General features: G+C 46.5%; 1 protein-coding gene across 1 annotated transcript in view; it reads right to left on the reverse strand.

The window, feature by feature from the left end:
* PLPP3 (phospholipid phosphatase 3) overlaps window positions 1-22,888 on the reverse strand; it is an 83,467-nt gene that overhangs the window by 23,826 nt on the left and 36,753 nt on the right. Inside the window, exons 2-4 of the mRNA XM_021684342.1 lie at window positions 17,971-18,128; window positions 2,917-3,197; window positions 2,427-2,484 (exon numbers count right to left, since the gene is read on the reverse strand). Of these exons, the coding sequence (XP_021540017.1) occupies window positions 2,427-2,484; window positions 2,917-3,197; window positions 17,971-18,128 (497 nt within the window). The remainder of the gene's footprint in view (window positions 1-2,426; window positions 2,485-2,916; window positions 3,198-17,970; window positions 18,129-22,888) is intronic.

Genomic DNA, 22,888 nt, shown 5'->3' on the forward strand with positions numbered 1-22,888 from the left:
GAGAGCTAAAAATGGAGCCCTATGTTTATATGTTGTATAATGGGTATCCGTGAGTTGTGCATGATAAAATGCATGCATTTGCAAGGCTTCTCTAGTGTATGGTGTGTGCACGGCTGTGTGTGCGTGTGCAGTAAGATGCTAGGGCCATGGAGGACTAAGGAGGCTCTTCTCTTCCTCCCACCCTCTTCCCCTGCCTCCTTCCCTTCCTTCTTTCCAGAAACATACAGGCACTATAATTTTTTCCTCCCTCAAAGATGCGAACAGACGTTCGGTCCGAATATACCCCTCATTCCTCACCCCTGCAGAGGAGGTCTCTGGCTGTAATCACCGCTGGTAGGAGGTGGTCGTGGGGGTGGGGGCGAGGGGGCAGGTCCTCCATTAAAGCAGATCTGAAGAAAGGCGGGTTGCCGTTAGGGGAAATGGAAATTAGAGTTGGGAATTTATATTCTGTTTTTTTGTTTTTTTCTTTTTAAGATTTTATTTATTTGACACACAGAGGGAGAGGGAGAGTGAGCATAAGCAGGGGGAGCGGCAAGCAGAGGGAGAAGCAGGCTCCCCGCTGAGCAGGGAGCCCGATGTAGGGGCTCAATCCCAGGACCCCAGCTTGACCAACTGAGCCACCCAGGCACCCTGGGAACTTATATTCTTTAAGTTTATCCTGGTGGGGTTGTTTTTGTGTTTTGAAGAGCAGTACCACGAAAAGAACAGACAGTGATCCTGGTGTCATCAAGATGAGCCTTCAAATCCATTTTCTCCCTTTTACAGGAGATGGAACTTTTATTACCAAAATTCTTAAGATTCGGGTTGGTTGGTTGGTTTCCAGCTGAAAACGAGGTAATCAAGATGCATCTCATCGAGTTACTGAGAGAACCGAATGCTGAGCTTGCCCCAGTGCCTGGTACACAGAAGGCACCAGAAACAGGTCAGCACCTTTATCTTTTCGGCGGCTGTAGAGCATATACAGTGCAGAGTTGGTTTCAAAATTACCCAGTATTTTTCTCTTGGAAAAAATGAAGGAATGGGAGAAAAATGAACACAGACCCACTCCTCCAAGCACCTTTGCAAAACACTGAAATTACATTTGTAAAATTGCTTCCAGACCCGGGTAAAGTATAAAAAAAATGAAATAGGAAACTAAGTATCTTCATTAAATTAGCTTTCTAAAAGCAAAGCAAAAGCAAAACAACAACAAATGAAGAAGGGAGGGGCACGCGATCCGTGAATAAATAAAATCCCCGCTTGAGGCTTGTCGGGGCCCACCTTTGGGCTCTGGATCCCAGGTAATGGGAAGCCCGGAGGCCTCCGGGCTTGGAAAGCATTGCAAGGGAAAACAAAACAAAACAAAACCCTTCTGCTAGGTTTTCCAAATCCTAATTATGTTTTTTAAGTAAGTCAAAATCAAGACATTCTCTCTGCAAACAGCTTGTGATCCCCTGAGCTACGTCTGACCTCTCAGCGCCTTCTTGCTCTTCATCAAAGGGGCCGAAAGCAGGAAGTGCCTTGGCACGGGGACCTCATTCAAGGGGAGAGGAAAGGCAGGGGACCATATGTAACTCACAAAGAGAAACAGACCAGCCGCCCTCTGTGCCGCAGCTGGAGAGGTGGATCTGCACTGTCCCAGCGCCTCTGGGAAGTCAGAGCAGACGTGGCCGTGGGAGGGGTGACACAGGGGTTCAGACTATGGCCCCACCACTAGCTGAGGGACCCCACCCCCACCCCCATCACACTGCTTAGGCTCCCGGGGCCTTGGTCTCTGGATCCCAGCAGCAGGGATACACGTGTCATGCCTCACCATGTTATTATGAGATCACGTGTGCTCACGGAGGCAGAATTATTCTGTCACACTTGAAATCACTCTAAGTCATCAGATAATGATAATTTTTAAAACCTTGCCCTCATTAGGGGATGGAGGAGGGCTGGCATGGCGAACACCACAAGGAATCTGATGACAGGGCTTGGATGTGAGCAATAGTGCTAGTGTCCGTGTAAATTCTGACAGTTCACGTGAACTCTCCGAGCCTTACTCAGCAATCCTCTCCCACAAAAGAGACATTACTTATAACCTAGGGTGCCTGGAAGGGTCAACTGAGTTAAATGGATGTTCAGAAAACAGGGCTTGTTACCATAAAGCGTGATATGAGTGTCTTCGTCACTTTTTAACTTCAAAATGGGTGCACAATCCTTATCAAACAGCCACAATAAATATTAATTTTATTTGAAAGATGGGAAACACCTAGAAAATAAAACAACTTCTCACTGATGCTGTGGCAGAGCTCAAAACAGAACCTCATTTTTCTAGCTAACTTCTCCTTCAAGGATTTCACAATGAAGCCTATCCCTAACCATCCCAAGGGCTCTCTGCACAGAAGAGATTTAAGCTGGGGCTGGATGCTGCACTCCACTGGAATCAGAAGGAAGGTACTTACCACCAGATACAGCATAGTATACATGGAGAAGGAGGCGTGGCCAGAGAAGAAGGACTTCCTGCAAGAGCAAGAGAGGGCCATGAAAGGGCCATATTCACACGCCTGACACATGTTTGCCTGTCTGTCTTCCCTCCCTAGACTGTGACCTTGAGAGCAGCACCATCTTGTGTGGTTTTGCATCCTTTGTCGTGCTTTGGACACACTGTCTAGAACCTAGCAGGCACCCATGGATGTGTGAGTAAGCAAAAGAATGGGTGAATGGATGGATGGATGGATGGATAGACGGATGGACTTACCAGTGTTCTACCATAACTACTTATTTATCTATGTATCTAAATCATTTGACCCTGAGTTCCTTAAGAATGGGGACTATGCCTCATTCACCCCTTGAAACCAAAGCCCAGCACTGAGCTTGGCACCTCATGCAGTGTTCCCTGAACTGCCTGTATCCGGAGCGCGCACACTGTGACCATGGTAGGAGGTGACTCACCTGGCCTCCTGGACTTTGCTGTCGTCACCTCTGCATTTGTAGTTTTCGATGTAGCCCTCGGAGCAGTTGATCTGGCTGAAATCGGGGTTGCAGACATTCAGGAAGTGAGGACGCAGGCGCCCTATGGAGACTTTGGCAATGTCTGTGAAGGACTGGCTGATGGCACAGCCGAAGAGGAAGCAGCCCACCTGCTTATAGAGGGCCGCCACATAGGGGTTCTGAATCGTTGACCGGGACTTCTCCTTCAGGTAGTAGATGCGGTAGAACTCCCCAGTGATGATCTGAAAGGAAACCAACAGGGGAATTAGGCAGAATCGAGGCCTGTCATCAAAGTGGAGGTGGTAAAGGATATTCAGTGACATAAGAAAATGTTCAGTATATAATGGCAGGCTATAATCTAGAAAATCTCAATTTGCAGCACGCCTGGGTGGCTCAGTCGGTTAAGCATCTGCCTTCTTCGGCTCAGGTCATGATTCTGGAGTCCCGGGACTGAGCCCCAAATTGGCTCCCTGCTCAGCGGGGAGCCTGCTTCTCCCTCTCCCTCTGCCCCTCCCCCTCCTTGTGTACACGCTCACTCTGTCTCTCAAATAAATAAATAAAATCTTAAAAAAAAAGGGAAAATCTCAATTTTCTATTTCAGAAATATATGGACAGAAATATGCATGGAACGAAATATAGGAGTGCTAACACAGTCATTTTTCCCTTTTTGAAAAAGTCCCACATGGCCATATGGTACCTTTGTAACAACAAAAATATACAATCAAAAATATTTATACATAAACGTATATAATATTATATTATATATATATATATTATATATAATTATATATATATATATTATATATATATATATATATAATATATATATATATATGTTGGGGCTCCTGGGTGGCTCAGTTGGTTGTGGCTCGGGTCATGATCTCAGGGTCCTGGGATCGAGTCCTGCGTCAGGCTCCCTGCTCAGGAGCCTGCTTCTCCCTCTCCCACTCTCCCTGCTTGTACTCTCTCTCTGTCAAATAAATAAATAAAATCTTTAAACTATATATATATATATATATATATATATATATATATATATATATGTATGTTATATATAACAGTTATATGTATTATTTTTAACAAAGAAAGAGACAAATAAAGACCTAGATATAGAAAAAAAGATTAGATGAACAATCAAGGACATGGTTAAGGCTTGGTGGCCAGAAAGTCAGAGGATCTGAGCCAATCTCAGGATACTGGGCTTCAGAGTCAGGGATTACCAGCCTTGTGTCAACACTGAGCCATGGTAGGGGTTTCTGTAGGAAGGTGAATGCCCAAGACCATGTCTTGGGTTTGAGTCCTGGCTCTGCCACCTGCCTGGTGTCGCTTAGCCATGACAACCTCTCCAAGCTTCGGTTTCCTTCTCCATGAAAGGAGGCTGCACACGCCCTTGCCAAGTCGTTGGTTTAAATCTAATAACATGGATGAGAAACGACCTGGGTCACAGAAAGTGATTCTTTTGTTTTCCTTCTGAGAAGAATGCTGTGATGAGAACACTGGCCTACAAACCAAGGAACTTGTAACACCATGCCCTTCGGTGTTTGCAAATTTCCAAGCCTGCAGCCATTGTCTCCCACCTCCTCAATCCTAGAGGACAGCCAGTGAGTCTTGGCTTTCATACCCTTCCTCCATCCCAACGTGTTTACTCCTAACACTTAGGGGAGGCTTCTCAAGCCTGGGAAAAGAAAAGCCACCAGTTACTGATTACCCACTGCATACTGGGGATCGCTCCCATAGGCTTTATTTCATGAAATCCTGACAACAGCCATGAGACCGGTGTGGCGGAAGCTCAGACAGGGGAAGCAGCCCAACCCAAACTGCCCGGTTTTACTGTAAGACCGGGGGTCCAGCTTGTTCTCCGTAAGGCCACTGCCCGTGATGCCTACACAGCAGAGGACTCTGGTCACGCCCAACCACACAGCCTGCTGCTCTTGTCTTAACTCCATCGCACAGCCCCGGCCACTTCCTGATGGCAACCACAGTCCAGGGACAACAGCAGTCAACTCATCATGCACCACAGAGCTCCTTTTACAGTTTCTCACAGGGCAGGGTGATGAGCCACACTTGCTCTTTCAGGGAGCACAGATCATGTTCCCAACCGCGAGGGAAGTAATAGACGGACATATCCGGGCACTCCCTTTCAAAGTCTCCCGTTACTGTTTTACAGCTGGGGAAGGGGTCGAGGCATGGGGTCTGGTCCAAGTTCTCAAGGGCTCCCAAGTGCAGCAGGGGGATGGCCAGGTGGAAGGGAGATGCCAGCTGGGCCCAGGGGGCCAGCAGGTGTGGGAGTGAGAACAGCCACCAGCACTGCTAACGTTTGTGCAGCGATTCTGTGCTTATTTATAAATGCCTGATTATTTCTAAGTGCCACACTCTGGCTCCCAGATTGCAGTGAGTGTGATCCTACGTTACAGAGAGATGGTCAAAGGCCAATCCAGCGCAGTCCTGGCTTAGCCATTCTCTGGGAGAGCACCTGATCTCACAGATGTGCTCAGGCATTACTGGTTGAATGAATGAATGAATGAATGAATGAAAGCAGGACCGTAGTCTTCATAGTTGTTTTATTACAAAACTGGAAATATCCTCTAAATACTACCAAAAGTCCTTTGATAACATGTTGCAGAGATTAAAACCTGAGAAGCATAGCACGTCAGAAATGAAAGGGTCCATTATACATGGAAGAAACTGAGGTCCAAATTAACTCGCAAGGAAAGATTGGACCCAGGTGTTCCAGCTCCCCACCCAGCATTCTTTCCTACCATTGCTGGTCTAATTCCCCTTTGAACCTGTTTATACTTTTACCCTGTGTAACCTTGCAGGCTAACAGGTTCCAGATGTTCACTACCACCATCATGCTCTTTCTTCTTTATTTATAAATCATGCTCACATGACTTTGGAGGCAGGGAGATGGCCACTCAACTAGAAGGCAGTGGCCAGAGTTCAAGTCCCTACTCACTGAGTGAATCTGAGATAAGCCAGTGTCTCCATTTGCAAAATGAGGGCGCTTGACTCTGTAATTTATCACTTCATAATTGCAATGACATTCATTTTCAACTCTCCTGTGCCAAGTCTACCACTGGCCTCCCCACCAAGCAAAGGTAATAAGCAACAGCAGAGGACAGTACTTCCTCAGAGACGATGCCACGGCTATGGGACAGAACCAAGGCCCCACGCACGTCCCTGCCCTTGGATGGTTCTTGAGTCCCTTGATGTGTCACAGCCGCAAATTAAGAAACTCTAAACTGACTTGGCTTGAGCCTGACTTCCTATTTGAAGCTGAAAAAGAACACGTGGCATTTCACTGCCAACCAGCATCTCGTACGTGAATTTACTGATTAATCTCAGGCGAGTCACCTCTCTGCTTCAGCCACTTCAGGGAGAAAGGTTTGGATTACAACTCAAGGACACCTTTCGGGTGCCTGGGTGGTTCAGATGGTTAAGCGTCTGCCTTCGGCTCAGGTCATGATCCCAGGGTCCTGGGATCGAGTCCCGCATCGGGCTCCCCGCTCAGCGGGGAGCCTGCCTCTCTCTCTGTCTGTCTCTTATGAATAAATAAATAAAATCTTTTAAAAAAAAAAAGGACACCTTTCAGCTCTAACATCCCTTCATTCTAAAACTTTGGTTTCAGTGTCACAGGCCTGCACCCGGCAAACCACCAGTTAAAATGCTTCCTGCTCTCACAGGAGGAGAAAGAGGTAAAGAAGGCATTTCATGGCATCTCAAATTCCTAACAGCAAAGCTGTTAACAGCAGTAACCTTGTACATTTCTTTTGTACTTTACAGTTTCATGTGATCTGTGACTCTGTGAAGAACTCATACCCATTGTACAGAGGGATGGTAAGGCACTGAGGGACAGGCACTTAGCTGAAGGAATTGAGGCTTCTAAGTGACAGAGCTGAAGTAGAGCCCAGATAGTTCAAAGACACACAACAGACTATATCGACAGAATTTTTTGTTACAGATCTTCCTCGACTTACGGTGGGGTTACGTCCTGATAAATGCATCCTAAGCGGAAAGTATCCTGAGTCAAAGATGCACTGAATACGCCTAACCTCCTGAACATCACAGCTTCGCCTAGCCTGCCTTAAACATGTTCAGAACACTGACATTAGCCTACAGTTGGGCACAATCAACACCATAAAGCCTGTTTTATAATTAAGTGTACAATAGCGCATGTAATTTATTGGATACTGCACTGAAGGTGAAAAAGAGAATGGTTGCATGGGTACAGAAAGGCTGTTTACCCTCACGATCGCAGGGCTTGACTGGGAGGTGAGGCTCACTGCTGCTGCCCAGCATCACGAGAAAGCACCGTACCATGGATCCTTAGCCCATGGAAAGAAAATCAAAATGGAAAATCTAAGTATGGCTTCTACTGAATGCATATTGCTTGCACACCATCGTAAAGTCAAAAAATCGTAACTCAAACCACCATAAATCGGGGATCAGCTGTATTTCTATCGTTATTAAAAACGATTTCCACTGCAGAACAGCAATTGCGTATTTTCAAGGACAGGGCCAGGCTGAGGCCATTTAGCAGACACATGACTCCAGGACCACATGGCTTCTGGGGCAGCCCTGACAGATCTCGCAGTTAATGAGCAACAAATTATGTATTTTCTCTATCCCCTTGTACAGGAGGGTCGGGGAGTCGACAACACAGCCATAAATCATCATTATGAACCAGCCGGACGGCTTCTTGTAATCCTAACCCTTAAAAGACCATTGAATGAGATTCAGGCTGTGAGAGGGGGCCCAAATACCTCACCTCTGCAGAAGAGGCAAAGGTTTAAATTGTTCTCTGACACGTTACACACCTAACGCCAGAGTTCCAGATTTACTGCTTTCGGACCTTATTCATTACTCACAATGTTTTTATTCCTGGGTAATAAAATCAGCTCTTCCCTCCCCCTACAAAGGCTCAGGCCCCACCCAGGACTCCCGCCCCTCCCTCCCCCCCCAGCCCTCATTTCTGCTACAGTCAGCAAGGTTGTGATATGTAAATTTCACTACCCAGAAGAATGCCTTCGATGTTGATCCCTTTCTGAAACAGCCAGCAAGCGAGCAACAGATTCTGGGGCGAATGGCAAGCTGCCAGGCAGCAGAGGAGAATTCTCCCCGACCTGCCTTTTAAAGCACTTGGCACAGAAATCTGGAAACTAATAAAGTGGGAAAGCATTGCAATTAAGCTCCGAAGGGATCGTTCCTTGCCTGAGAACGGTTAACGGTTTGTCCCCATCTCCAAGAGAGCCCTTCTCTGCCTATCCTTTCTGGTGTCAAAGAGCTCCACTGCCCACATGTTCACAAATATCAAAGTGTTCTGGGGAGGAAATTTGGAGATCATTGACTTTTTGGAAAGGAGAGAGCACGGGGTGGTCAAAGAGGCACTGATTTTGGAACTAGAAAAACCTCAGTCTGAATCCCATCTCTTACCTTAGGCAAGTGGCTTCACCTCTCTGGGCTTAGGTCTCCTCATCAATAAAAATAAAATGAATACCATCCACCTGGTGGGATTGCCAAGGGATGCAAGGAGGTGATATGCCAAATGCCTGGCCCCCAGCAGAAGACCCCTCCAAAAGTTATTTTTTTTCTCTTTCCCTTAGAGAAGAGGAAACAAAAAATGAACACACACTTGTAGAATTTATCTTTTCTAAGATCCTTCCAAAAGTGCCTTGGAAAAGAACATTCCAAATTGAACAGTTTGGAAGTACCGCCCCTCCAGAGTAGGACCAGAAAATATGTGTATGGATACATTGGTTTTGACCATTGTATCTACAGGATGTCTTTCTTAGGGGAACAAAGCAGAAGAGAAGTCTAAACCCCAGGCAGCAAGAGAAGGCCTACGGTACTGTTTATGTCATTTGTCACATTCCCCTCTATAAATGATCCCAAGAAAAGTTAAGACTTTTGCACAGCGTCCCAACAATCCCTCTTCGAGAGATTGCTGAGCTCGAAAGACAAACTTCCCTATTTTCTGATCTGCTTGAATAATAATATTTGCGTAGCACTTTACAACTTACAAAGCATTTTCACATCCATTGCATTATCTGCTTCTCACAACACCCTAGGAATTACTAAATTATTGTCACCACTTTATAAGTGAGTATGGGGAAGGCCAGAGAGGCCGGTGAATCAGCCTTGATCAGAAATTCGGCGATGACAGGGCTGTTACTGCAGTGTGGACCCCACTCCAGTCCTTGTGCCTTGTCCCACGGCATGAAGCCGGCTCTCTCTGCCAAGTCCTGGCAGGCAGCAGGATCTGTGTTTCCAGGGAGACGGATGCTCCTAGAGCACCTGGTAAGGTCACATACTCGTCATGCACTTGCATACCTCAGTCCCTGCTAGCCACAGAGCACCAAGCTGTTCTTTTACATCTCAGTTATGCATACTAATGAACTTCTTTCCATCCAGAACAGACTCATTCACTCAACAAACCCTGGATGATGGACAACAAAGAAGGGAGAATCATTTTTCTCAGTCCCAAGTGAAAGGAAAAATATATTTGGGTCCTGCTTCTAAGGATGGAGCCAGGAGTGTAACTGTATTTTCTCTGAAGCTGGATGCTCCATCTAGTACAACAAGATGAAGTATCTTTAGTGACCAGAAAGAATTGATGAGAAATTTAATCGTCGTTTCTTCTCCCACTTGGTTGTCTTCAGCCTCTTGGCAGGGGATCAGTGCCCTGCAGACGGGGGCACACGGGGAAAGGCGAGGAGGACAGAGCTCTGTGCAAGGCCACCAGTGGAGTTTCTGGGCCCTGTGGGTTGGTCAAAACCCCAATATCTAGAATATAGACAGCAAAGAGGCCAGAGAGAGGCCACAGAAGCTAGTTAGGACTGAAATCAGTGGTGGTTGCCCAAAGCTGATACGCTTTATGAAGAAGGCAGTCTGGAGCATGAAGCATCACTTTCCTAAAGGTCGGGGACTCAGAACCACGGGTCTCCTAGATGACAGCCCTGCCTGCCCTTGCAAGGGGGTCCTGAATGGGTTTTCTGTAGCACTGCCTGCTGCCCATCTCTTACTCTGTTTTGACACCAAATTCCCTAAACTTTCTGAGTATCGCACCACGGTGCTTTTCTTCCTATTTCTCAAACACCTTTCTCCTTCCAGTGGCTCCCCCCTTCAGGGTTCTATCAGATAAATGTGGGTCTTCCTGGGGCTGAAGCCATGCCTTTCTGCTGTGATCTCTGCTGCTTCAACAGTTTGAATTATTACCTCTGGGAAGATGACCACCCAAAGGACATCTCTCTCTCTCTTTCTCTCTCTCGTTTCAGCTCACCCCTTATTCCAATCAGTTCTCTTCCAATCTCCTGCCACATCTCCCAACTAGCTATCACCGATAACATCAGCATGCCAACCTCTATGATCACACTCATTCCAACTTCCATCCCAAACCTCACTGCTCTTCCCTTCATCTCTGTTCAAGTCACCACCATACAGGTGGTGCAAAGACATGACCCTGCAGACCTCACCTCCTTATCCCACTGTCATCCAATTCTGGTCATCCTACTTCTGCAAGCTGTCTCCCATCCATCTCTTCCTCTCTCTTCCCCTTGCATTGTCTCTACCATGGTCCAGGCCTCATCCTCACCTTGGCTGCAAAACTGACGAAGCTAGCTTCAAACACTTTCATCAGTCTCTAGCTCATTAATTCGTGTAGAAACTCCTTGACATTCAAGGCATTTCACAATCTCACTGTGCTCTTTTTCTGCCTTATCTCTATCTACTCCCTGATGCTCTATTTCTCGGGCCAAACAGGTTTGTTTTACATTTCCTGGAAACACTCCACTGTTTGAGCTTCTCATCCCTGAAGCAATCCCTTCTGCCTGGAAGGCCAGGCTCTCTGATGAAAGTCCCCCCTGCCCTTCAAAGTAGAGCTCCAGTGTCAACTCGCAGATGGGGTTAGAGTTCTGGCTCTTCTAACTCAGGGGTCTTGGACGACTGAGCGCTCTAACTCTCAGTTTCCTTATGTGTAAAATGGGGACGATGCCAGTACAAAGAGCTCCAGGGCCACTGTGATAATTAAGTGGGACTAGGGCTCCATGGACGATGATACTGGCAATGATGATGGAGTCTTCAGCGATGAAAATAAGTGATCTTCCTCTGAATTCCCATAGCAGCACTATACTCAGCCCTCACACCATCTACTGCCTTTGGCCTCTTTTGTCCTTGAAGCTCTCAGCTCTGGGGCCCACCACCAGCAGAGAGTGCTCTGGCTCCCCTCATGTTCTCTGACCAGCTCCTCAGTCTCCCCGAGAGTAACAGTGCAGTCAGTCTTCTCCTTGCCCGGCTTCCCCTTTGGACCATCGGCTCCTGGGGGTAGTATCTGCGTCTCGTACACCAGCTGCAGGCAGAGGTGTCTCCCACAATGCCTGCTTGTTCTAAGGGAGGTCTCACCAAGCATCCACCTACAGCAGGCTACTGCCTCCTGCAAAAACCACTTCATACAGAACACTACTGCACACTGTCGGTCTCAGGATCTTATGCAGTCGGCTGCCCAGTGGTCTACATGTGTTGCCTTCCTCCATATATTGAGCTCTCCAAGCAAGCCCAGAAGCTACACGTTTTTATAGCTCATGGAATAAAGAGCACTCTGCATAGCACCTAGCGCAGAGTAGGCGTTCCATAAATGTCAGTTCAAGCACTGGGCTTTGAAGCCAGAGACTTGGGTTTTAACTCCTGCTCCCTCATTCACTAAACAGAGAGTAACCATGCACTAGCAGCCTCTCCCTCGTAAGCCTCATACCCTGCCCTATTTGTAAAAGAGGGTAATTAATACCTACCTCATCTGACTGTTGAAGAGGATTTAAGATAAGGCATTAGCCCCCCACCATTGGATGGCTTGTAAATGTTATCAGATTCTCCACCCCCTTCCCTAACATAGACCCACTGACTCACAGAATGGATTTCTCAGCCTTCAGAGCATTATCACTTAAAATGGATAAATTAAAAGCCACTTTCATACTGGACACATTTTCCAAGTAGTCATTAACCCCTAAGAGCTACAGAGAACGAAGGAAGAACTGCTGCAACTCTCACTTCTGCCAGGGGCTGGGGGTGTGTGTGTGTGCGTGTGTGTGTGTGTGTGTGTGTACAAACTAAATTCTAATCCCAGTGCCTGTGTCTGTTAAATGGCAAATAGATGCCCCATCCCACCAGTCCCTCAGGGATAAGAAGGTCTCAGAAGAACTCTGTAGCCATCTGATCAGGGAACGAACCAGTTGAAGGATTCATGTGGCCACTCTCCGTGGGTGGTCCTGGTAATTGCACAGATGTAGTGTATTGTAAACTGGGGGACCGGGTCTCCTACCAAGGCACCGCTGGGCCAGCCCGACTTCACTGTTTTCAGAGTTGAAAACTTGCCCTAACCTTTAATGAGAAGGCAATCTTGGGGAACCTTGTTTTCTTGGCAGTGGTCTCTCAGATAAAGGGGGCTGGGGGGTGGGGAGGAAGTAATGAAGTCCAGATGTGGGCACACTGAAGCCCGATCCTGAGTAAACAAGTCTTGGAGGTACTAAGCTCTTCTTGTCTCTCCAGCGAGAAATCTGCGTGTCCTACAGAGCCTGTTCCCATGTGCATCATGGGCTGTATTTAAGATTTTAGGGAAGCAGATGGGATACTTTTCCCTTCTGCATAGGTCCTCTGACAGCTCCTGGCCTAATGCTTTTGATTTTCTGCCCAAAATATATGGCTTGTGATTTCTACAAACACATACTGAGCACCACAGTCTGTGCCCTGCACGAGCAGTTCAAAACCAGACCAGGCCGGTCCCTGTACCTGCTGCAGCTCACAGGGTAACCAAAAAATAAACAAGTAAACACACAGGACAGTTCCACACAGTAACTGCAAAGTCAGAGGCCGGCCCAGGGAATCTCTGGGACCTTTGGAAGGTGGGGGAGGAGGCAATCAAGGAATGTTTCTTGGAGAGAGAGAGAGATGTCTGCCTGGAGCTTATTTAGTACCTACATGGGCAAGAGGGAAAGCCTGGTCTCGGCCTTCTAGGAACCTGTTATCTAGCTGGGGAGACAAGACCCGGACACAGATCATATTAGTAGGACAGAAGTATGGAAGGTGCCATTTGTCTGTCTGAGATGCAACTAGGGCAGAGGTGTACCACTGGGTCCCCAGCACCTGCTACCTTGGGGGTGCCTGAGAAGTAGCTGTGGAGGGCAGGCAGGCAGGCTTTACAAAGCAGCAGTGGTGCCATTATTTAGGGAAAAAAGAAAAAAAGAAAAGAAAGAAAAAGGTGCCTTTGAATCAGAGGACCCCTGGTCTGGCCCTGCCACTAATTAGTTATGGGAAAATCACTTAATATCCTTGATCCCCAGTTGCCTTAGCTGTAACAATCCACCTCCCAGGACCACCACCAGGTGCAAATCAGGGAATGTGCACATAATGTGCACTTGGTTAACTGTAGGACACTACGGAAATGAAAAGGATGATTCTCGCTGATGACACACATAATGTCACTTGATTTGACCTCCAGAAAAACCCTACGGAGTTGGTGAACTACTGTTACCAATTTACAGAAAAGGAAGGTATAGTTCTTTTCCAAAGGGGTCTGATAATGAATAAGCACAAAAGTTAGGACGCGAACCTAAACCAGATGATGCCAAAGTCTGAGCTTCTTCTCCAGTGAGGAATATTACAGAAGTCACATTCAACAGGATCTTTGAGGAAAAGTAGAATTTATATGGCCAGAGGGAGAAGGGGATGCACCCATGACTCATCCATGCTTCAACTCCTAGATATTAAGAATCTATACAAACCATTTTCAGGGTCTGACCAAGGCACGCACTGAGCCCGTGTTTATTTGAAATGAATCCTGAGCATTTTTTCCATATTAAAATCTTCGCCCGTAATACTCTTCACAGTGTAGAGCAAGGCAAACTGAGAGGAGGCTAGGTAGGGGGTGATACTTCACTGGTTTTGCTCCTAATCTCACGGCCGCTGGAGTCATTAAACCTTTACAAGGCAGGGACAAGAACCACTGCTTTGTGGATTTGGAAAGAATTCCTATTATGCTATAATTCCAGAATCTGAGATACGTCTGAAAAAGAAGTCAAAACGACTAGATTTTTCCATATCTCCTGCCATAAAAAGGTGTCTGCTTTCTCTATAACTGCTGATGATCTGCATGCCCACATCACACTCTAAACTGCACCGGCCCCCCACTCCTTTGTTGTGGGGACACTCAAACTGGAGCAAGGGCATCCAAAGCAGTCAAGGCTTCTCTTGTTGTTTTAAACAAACTCGAGGTCAGCAGGAGAAGGCCCCGGGCAGCAAGTTGCAGGATGATTAGATTTCCAGCCCTGGGTCCCCCTCCACCCTCCCCGACTGTCATTCACGCCCCCTGATCAGAAGCAGATCCTGGATGGAGCCAGCCAGGCTCTATGACCAGTCATAATGGGAAAGGGGGAAATGTGTTGTTGTTGTTTAGTTTAGGCCGTATATAGCTTTTCCAGAATTGAGTATACTAAAGTGAATTACTCATTTTTCCTCTGAGGTCTCTGCTTCAGCTTGTTTCCATGAGGACTCTAGTACCTAATGGCAGGTTAAGTTGGTAAGCAGACCTCATGATGAGCCCACATCTCACACGTGCGTCCAGCTGAAGCGCAGGGGTAGCTGGACCTGGAGGTAAAGTCCTCCTGCAAAGAGCACTGGAGGGCGAGTCGAGAGAGCTGTGTTTTAGTGAATTAACTACAAGGGAAGAGTGGGAGACAGGATGGGTCCCAAGGCTGGAGCTCCTTCCCTGATTCTATGTTTATTAGACATGAGGTCTTGGCAAAGTCACTTCACCACTTTTTGACTGTTTACTCAACTACAAAGAAAACAGTTAACATTTATTGCGTATACTATAGGTGCCAGGCACTGAGTTACTTTACATCCATCATCTCCATTTAATAGATGAGCCTACTGAAGCTCACCGGGGTTAAGTAGCTTGCTACACATTCCACAGCAGGAGCTCAGATACGCTCGTACGTTCAACCCCAATGCTAAACGGAGGGAGACCTTTAAGATTACCTAGCTGTTGGGGCTTCTGCAAGGCTGAAATGCTTAAACATGGTTCACAGGTTTCTACGGCACATAACAGCCCCTAACAAAGGCTCATCCTATATCCAAGGCCGTGGCACGTGACTGCCTGTTTCAAGGAAACCTGAGAGGTCAAGGAGCACTTTAATTAAAACACCAACATGACATGAGGAGAAAAGCAAGCCAAACTAAACTCCTCGAAGCAGATCTTTCTCAGAAATGCTAGCATTTCAAGAGGAAGAAGGGGCTGGTCTTGGCCAACAGCAGGGAAAGAGCTGCTGAGCAGGAGTTTTGCTTGAAGAAGGAAGCATCGGAGAGAGGGGCAGCCCTCAGCGAAGCTTCTTTAGCACCCTGTGTCCATATAACCCAGCACAACAAAGTCCGTTCCCACAAACAATGGCGTTTGAGTCTCAAAGCCGACCCCATGAGTGAATGCAAACACAGATGAGGAAAATGAGGGCTGCAGAGAGCGGCGGTTCGCCAGGTTCATGTGCCTCTGAGGAGTGCCACTGTCCACTGCACCGGCCCTGGGAGCTGTCCCACCAGGCAAGCCCATGTTAACTGCATGCAGAGAGAGCAAAGGGCACGTGACACCCCGTCCCCATGCTATTCTTATCTTAACCACTCCTGGGTTATAGTCGGCTTCCTAGAAGCACTCAATTAACTGACCCTCCAAGTGTCAAAAACACCTGTTCAAACCTTAGTACAAGATATTGTACAATTATTTGCCTTCCGTGACAAACTTCTTTTCCACGAAAAGCCATTCTTCCTACAGAACTCACCCCCACACTGTCAATTTGGAGGAAATAGTAAAATTAGATTTTATATCTCTCAGTTTCTGAACACAAAGATCCTCAGTCCACCTTTAAGAAACTACTAGAGTTGCCAAATGGACGGTTTTTATTTTAAAGGTTGGAAAGAATTCTACTAGTCCCCATCCCCCTTCCCAATTTCAAACTGTTGATTGTGTGCCTGGTTTACGATGTTATTAAAAAACAAAGAGGGGTCTCAAAGTTTACAACCAACCCCCAGAGTGGGGAAGTCAAAAGAAAAACTTCATGAAGTGTGGTTCAGTACCATCAGCAGCTTGCATTTGATCCAGAATAGGCAAGAGTAGCCAACTGCCTATCTCTTGAGCAGTTAATTTGGATAGGACAGCCACTCTCAGTTTGAAATCAAGTCTGCAAAATGGAAAGAGGGCCATCAAATAAGCTAGGGATAGGCCTGAGCCCCAATTTTTATTTGCTGTAGACTTTGAGCGTATCATTTAACCCCTTTGAGCTTCTGGTTTTCCAGTTGTATAATGGGGATATTAGCACTTAACTTGCATGTAGTATTCTTTTTTTTTTTTTTTAAAGATTTTTTTTTTTTTTATTTATTTGAGAGCGAGAATGAGACAGCATGAGAGGGAGGAGGGTCAGAGGGAGAAGCAGGCTCCCTGCCAAGCAGGGAGCCCGATGCGGGACTCGATCCCGGGACTCCAGGATCATGACCTGAGCCGAAGGCAGTCGCTTAACCAACTGAGCCACCCAGGCGCCCCTTGCATGTAGTATTCTTAACTTTAGCTTCCTTCCTTCTTGGCTTCTAATACAGGTCAAAGATAAGCTTCCAGGTTCTGGCTAATATAAACATGACTCAAGGATCTGAGAGGAAGAATTTATGACCTTGGTGGACAGGACACCTGTCCCTTATGCCCACACGGCTGGGGTTCAAGGGCAGAGAACAAACAGAAAATTCTGGAGGTGGAGCATGGACAGCTGTGAAAATGTAGGACTCACAAATTACAAGACCGGATCACCATCGGATTACCACTGGATTACTCTCCCCACCCCTGCCCCAAATGGGCACATCTAAAACAGGGTGGCCATACCCCAATTGCCACGAGGTGACCATTGCTCAAAATAATTCTGGAGTTGGTCCCAAAGTCTGTGGTACATTTTTGCATCCTCAATGAGGACTTCATCCTTTAAGGGAAGATCTATATATTTACACTTGCACGTGAGTAACCTGTTCGGCAACTGAGAGTTTGCAAAGTATTTCAACATTCATGACCTCTCTTACTCTTCATCGTAATAGTATGAAGCAAGATGGTCATTCCTGGTTTTAAGAATGTACAGCCTGTCAGTGGAGTGCCAGGTCCAGAACCTCGGTCTCTTGATTTCAAGTCCCATTTTATCTTCACTTTGCCACCTGGATGTGAGAACGGAATGATATGCCAGAGAACACCAGTGGCATGACCACTGTTCCAGCAGCACAGCCATGGTGTGAAGACAGCCCAGAAAATGCCTGTGACATGTGATGGCATCTCCTCCCCCCTCTTCTGGAGCTCAGTGTCATGGCTCAGAGCTCAGACTCTGAGCTAAGGGGCACCTGGGTTCAAATCATAACTCTGCCGTTCCAAGTGAACTTGAGCAAATTATTTTTACTCCTGCAGACCTCAGTTTCTTAACTTGTAGAATAAAGATAAGAACAGTATCTAGACTTCACCAGATGGTTGTGAGGATCATGCAGGCCAAGTATTTTAAGGGGGACTTTGCGTACTTTCATGATACTTTTAGTATATACGTGCATATATAGATTATACTTCTGGTGTATACGTATGTACATATATATTTAGTATTTGAAAATACTTTTTTTTTTTTTTAAGATTTTATATATTTGTCAGAGAGAAAGAGCACGAGCTGGGGGAGGGGCAGGCAGAGGGAGAAGAAGGCTCCCTGCTGAGCAAGGACCACACACCCCCCCATTTGGGACTCGATCCCAGGACCCCGGGATCATGACCTGAGCCGAAGGCAGATGCTTAACCGACTGAGCCATCCAGGTGCCCTGGAAAATACTTTTACTAATAGCATTAACCACATGAAATAAACAGTATTAATCAAATCAAATTCTACTTCATCTGCCAACTGTGCTGGCTCAGATATTCTGAAATGGGATCCAGGGGCAGTGAGCAGGGTTGAGGACGGTGGCCCGGACGCTTACCGCGAGGATGGCGATGACAATCCCCACGGCGCAGAGCACGGCATCGTTTATCGTCTCACCGGTTTTCGGGGGATACTTGATGCTCTCGTCATTGCAGTAAAACCCTCGGTGGTAAGGCTTGATGGTGCTTGTCTCAATGATGAGGAAGGGCAGGCCAGCTGCTCAAGATGGAGCCACCACAGGGACCAGGAAAAAAAAAGAGAGAAAGAGAGAGAAAGGGAAAACATCAATAAAAGGAGGCCAGAGAAGCACTGACCGACAGCAAAGACCACCCCGAACAACAGCATTGACAGGGATAGTAATTCCTTGCATTTGTAGCGATGTCGGGACCACAGAGAGCACTCAGGACATGCATGCCCCTCCTTTCTGGTCACCCCCAACAGGAGCACAGAATGACCCTCTTGTCTTGTCCAAGAGCGTGTGCTGTGGGAGGCAGAAGAGCTGGGGCAGGAGCTTTGCCCCTGCACACAACACCCTGCTAAAGTTAGACCCAATTTGTAATAATGACCAACAGAGCCTCAAGTCTAATGACGTCTCGTTCTCCAAGTGCACCAGCCGTCACCATTCCCCCTTGGAGAAGCTCGTCCCAAGGCTCTGCTGCTTGGAGCAGGGAAGGCCTTGGAGTCACAGAACCTGAATTTGAATCTCAGATCCACCACTCCCTAGCAACGTGGCCTTTGGTTCTAATTCTGTCTTCCTGCGCCTCAGTTTCCTCACAAATGAGTTGTGGGGACGAGGACGGGAGAAAGAAGCCCATAGGACTTCTAGCGTGGTGCCTGGTACATAGTAGCTGCTCAGTGGTGCCCTTTTCAACCTCTTTCTTCTACTGATGAATCACTAACAAGACTATGCGAGCTCAGTGGGGCCCTGCCGCACCAGGTCGCCCTCGCAGCTGCTGCCAGTTTATCAGTGTTAGCTCAGATGCCATTCTCTTAAAGGTCATGGCAAATGGATTCCATCACCTGCCAGGAAAAGCTCCTCATAACACTGAAGCAAAAAGCGAAGGCCTACAGTATCTCTTGTCTGATCACTGCAATAGCCTCCACATCAGTCTCCTGCCCTTCACTGTCTCTCACACGTATCTACCAGTTCACTTCCTGACCACGAGCATGTCACTGCCTTGCTTAAGTCTCTTCAATGGCTCCCCATTGCACAGGACGAGATAAAGTCCCGCAGTCTGACCTCTGGGGTTCCCTGTGACCTGGTCCTCCTCTCTCTTGACTCATGGTCTGCTGCCCTCCTGGACACGGCCTCCATGGAGACAGTACACAGAGACTGTGTTTTGGTTCATACTCTTCTCTCAGACTGGAAGACCTCTTCTTCCCCTACTACCCAAGTTCAACACCAAGCTGCCATGCCACTTCACAAAGTCAAAGGTGAGCCGCTAAATGTTAGGACTGGGAAGACCAAGAAAAATATCTTGTTAACAGCCAGCACTGACGGAACAGCTAACACCAGCAATGTGGAAGGTACTTTAAACCCATTTTTGCATTGAATCTTCCAACAACCTGAAGCGGTCACATTAAATCATCATGTAAGCACCCGTCGTTCATCTTCAAGTGAAGAGAACAGAGACTAAGAATATTTTGCTCATTCAGAGTCTCTCAGTCTACCCCCAAATGCCCGAATCCCCTAATTTAACTTTGCAAATTGGTTTCATCCAACTGTGAATTTCATTAGCTGAAAAATCCCAAGATAAGCGGTTGTTTAAAAGATAAAATTCCATTTTCATGTTTCTCAAAAAGGAATTAAATTCACGTCACATTGCTCGCAGCCCCAGACCGCCTCTTAAAAAAAAATGTACCATGAACTCCACAATTTTTCAATTACTTTGGTCCAGACCACCAGCGATAAAAATGCTCACTTTCTAAAAAGTGTATTTAGGTATCACTGTGCATACACACATGGATTTATTTGGTTTTATTCTTTGGATTTATTTGAATTCTACGGCTATTTATTTTGTGACCCCTAACTGCTTCCTGCTAGAACAACAATTTACTTTATCAAATTCATACTGGTGCTTTGAAAAGAAAGAAACAGCAACACACCACAGCATTGTGCCTGACCTTCTCAAAGTAAACACAGAGGGGCCCTGGAAGGCAGTAACCATTAGCTCTTGAGACTCTGTCTCTGCGAAGGAGTGAAGCGGGCAAGGGGGGGCACTGGGTAAGCATGGTGGCATAGCAATGACAAGAGTAGGCAGCCAATCTTCGGGGGTAGGGGGGCTGGGAGAGAAAAAATATCATATGGGCCTGAACCATCTTCATTCTACTACTCAACGTTTTGAAATGTGGCCAAGTTGGCTATGAAAAGTAGCTGAGAAGCCAGCAGTATGATATTAATAGTCCGCTTTTAAAGTTCCACACATTGTGATAAAACGTCGAGCTCCACGTCTGAGCCTGGCCATAGCCTCTGTGGTGCCTGGGAGCCAAAGCGTTGCTAATAAACTCAGGAAGGGAAAAGACCCTGAGTGCCTTACATTTGTGCTACGCTCTTAGGCCCCAGCTTCTATTTTTAATAGTGTTCACATGATAGGCCTGTAAAACATATGTTTCTAAGGACAATAAAACACATATAAAAGAGCTGTGGAGTTAGACAGAACTGGGTTAATGATCTCAACTCTGCTCCCTGCTACTTGAGCACGTTAGTTCACATCTCCCCAACGCCCTTCTCATCTGTGCAATGGGAAGAACGAGATCTAGTCTGGGGATTGCCAGGATGATGTAATATGCCACTACCCTGACCCATTCATTTATTCAACAAATATTTATTCAGTCTTCACTATGTGCATGGAAGTACAAGCAATACAAAGACGGCATAAACCCTGCCCTCAGGGAGCTTACCATCTAGTACGGGAAGACGTGATGGAATAAAATCAGCACAGGAAGTTGCTTTAGTTAAAAGAAATCAAGCAACAGCACTGGGTAACATCAGCATGGCATCCGGCGCACACTATGGACACTCAATAGATGTTAAAAGGATGAAGTGGTGGGGGGCAATCCCACAGAGAAGGCTAGTAAAGAAAATCTGTTTATTCCGTTCCTTTGCCCTCTCTTAACCTGGGAACAATCCAAATCCTTTCTCTTCCTCCTTTGCCTAAGGCTCGGGGAGTTTCCGGTTCTGATTATATGGATGATGACCACAAACAGACAAGAAGTTGGCTCTGAATGTGTTCTGTTTAGTTTCTTGAAAAGCATGGAGATAGCATTTAGAAAACCCAATGGCTTTTTCTGTCTCCCCTACAAACTTGTGGTATGATTGGGGGGGATGCCAGTCAAGTCTTGACTTTGCTCCAGAAGAGAGTAACCTCAGATTCCCTTCAGTTATGGGAAAAGCAGAAACATTTTCTCAACGGGGCAGCTAGTCCTCAAAAGACAGAGCATCATGCCTTGCCTCTCCAGGACACAGGGAAGAGGCTGTTCTTTTCCAGAGCAGGATCTCCATTTCCAACACTGGCACCATCTTTATTACCAACCACTATAGTCCCCAATCCCTTCATTTCAAAAAAAGTCCCAGTGCTGGTGCCTGGGAATCTTGAGGTGAACACATCATACATAGTACCTACCCTCAATAGGCTCATGGTATTTTAAGAAAATTACAAAAACAAGTGCATTAAAATATTTCTAAATGTGAGGACTGACATATAGAGTACAGGGAGGGCCCAGCAAGACTACTCTACCAGGAACACCAAAGATGGCTCATGGAGGATGGGAGGCTTGAGGGAATCCTCATGTGAGTAGGAGGTGTTTTGGATCCAGAGACTAAGTATACTCAAGAAACTCAATGTAGTTTAGGGATTTCAGTAAGGCAGTCATTAAAACTGATGGCCATTATAAGAATACGATTTTAAACTTGGCTACAGAGCTGGAAGAGACACACAAGTAGACAATGAAAGGAAGAAACTGAAAGCTGGCACAGACACAACAATAGTAGCTAATACTTACTGAACGACTATTATGTGCCCACACCGTGCTGAGGAACCCCACAACCCCACATGAACGTCTGCCATTTGACAAACCTGGATGCCTGCTATGTTCTCAGCACTGACCGGGCCACTGTGCTGACGGAAGTCCCAACCTTCAAGTGGCCCAAGGGCTAATGGGAGAACAGTCATAAAAATGAACACATTTAGTCCACCCTAAGATTCAAGGGGATTAAAGTGACTTACCAGAGACACGAGGACTTTTGAGTGCTTTCTAAAGTCAGTGAGTCACTTAAAACAGAGAAGGAAGCCCCTATGAGTATTGATAAATTAGCTCCAGCTCAGCAAATTTCATGGCCTCTGAAGAAAAAGAGGCTTTCTATGGAACCGTCAAGGCAATAAAGAGCATGGGTGATTATTCACTGAATATTTACCATGTACCAAACATGGGCTCAGTATCTAATTTAACCAACACTCTGAAGCCAATATCCTGGACTTTAGATTTATCTGTAATGAAAGGTAATTACAAGTTTTTGCAAAGCAAAACCAAAATGTGTGTGTGTGTGTACATACCATCTGGTGATTCTAGACCCCAACTCAAAGCACTTCCCCTCCTTTTAATCAAGGATCAATTAACTTCCTATACCTCCAGGGACCTCTTGGCTTATGTAGGCTGCAGAGGAGGCGAAATACGAACTCACTGACAAACACTTAATGGGCAGAAAATCAAAGCATGAAGAAAGGCCCCTGTGTTGGGTTCGGGCCTTTGAAACTTCTTGGGCTTTGAAAAACTAACACTTGAGCAGGTTGGGTGGTTTGGGGGTGGGGTGTAAAAAAACACAGGGTAAGTTTTTGTGGCCCACCCATTGATAAAGTCATGTGGGAAGTGTTACCAAAGTGACCCAGCCCCAGAACCCTGCTCCCTTCAGCCCCAGCTTCACGTTTGCACAAAATTAAACACAGCCTCCTGCTCTCAAAGTGCTTTTTAGAAAGCCC

The sequence above is a fragment of the Neomonachus schauinslandi genome, chromosome 4 (assembly GCF_002201575.2).
Source record: "Neomonachus schauinslandi chromosome 4, ASM220157v2, whole genome shotgun sequence".
Classification (NCBI taxonomy): domain Eukaryota; kingdom Metazoa; phylum Chordata; class Mammalia; order Carnivora; family Phocidae; genus Neomonachus; species Neomonachus schauinslandi.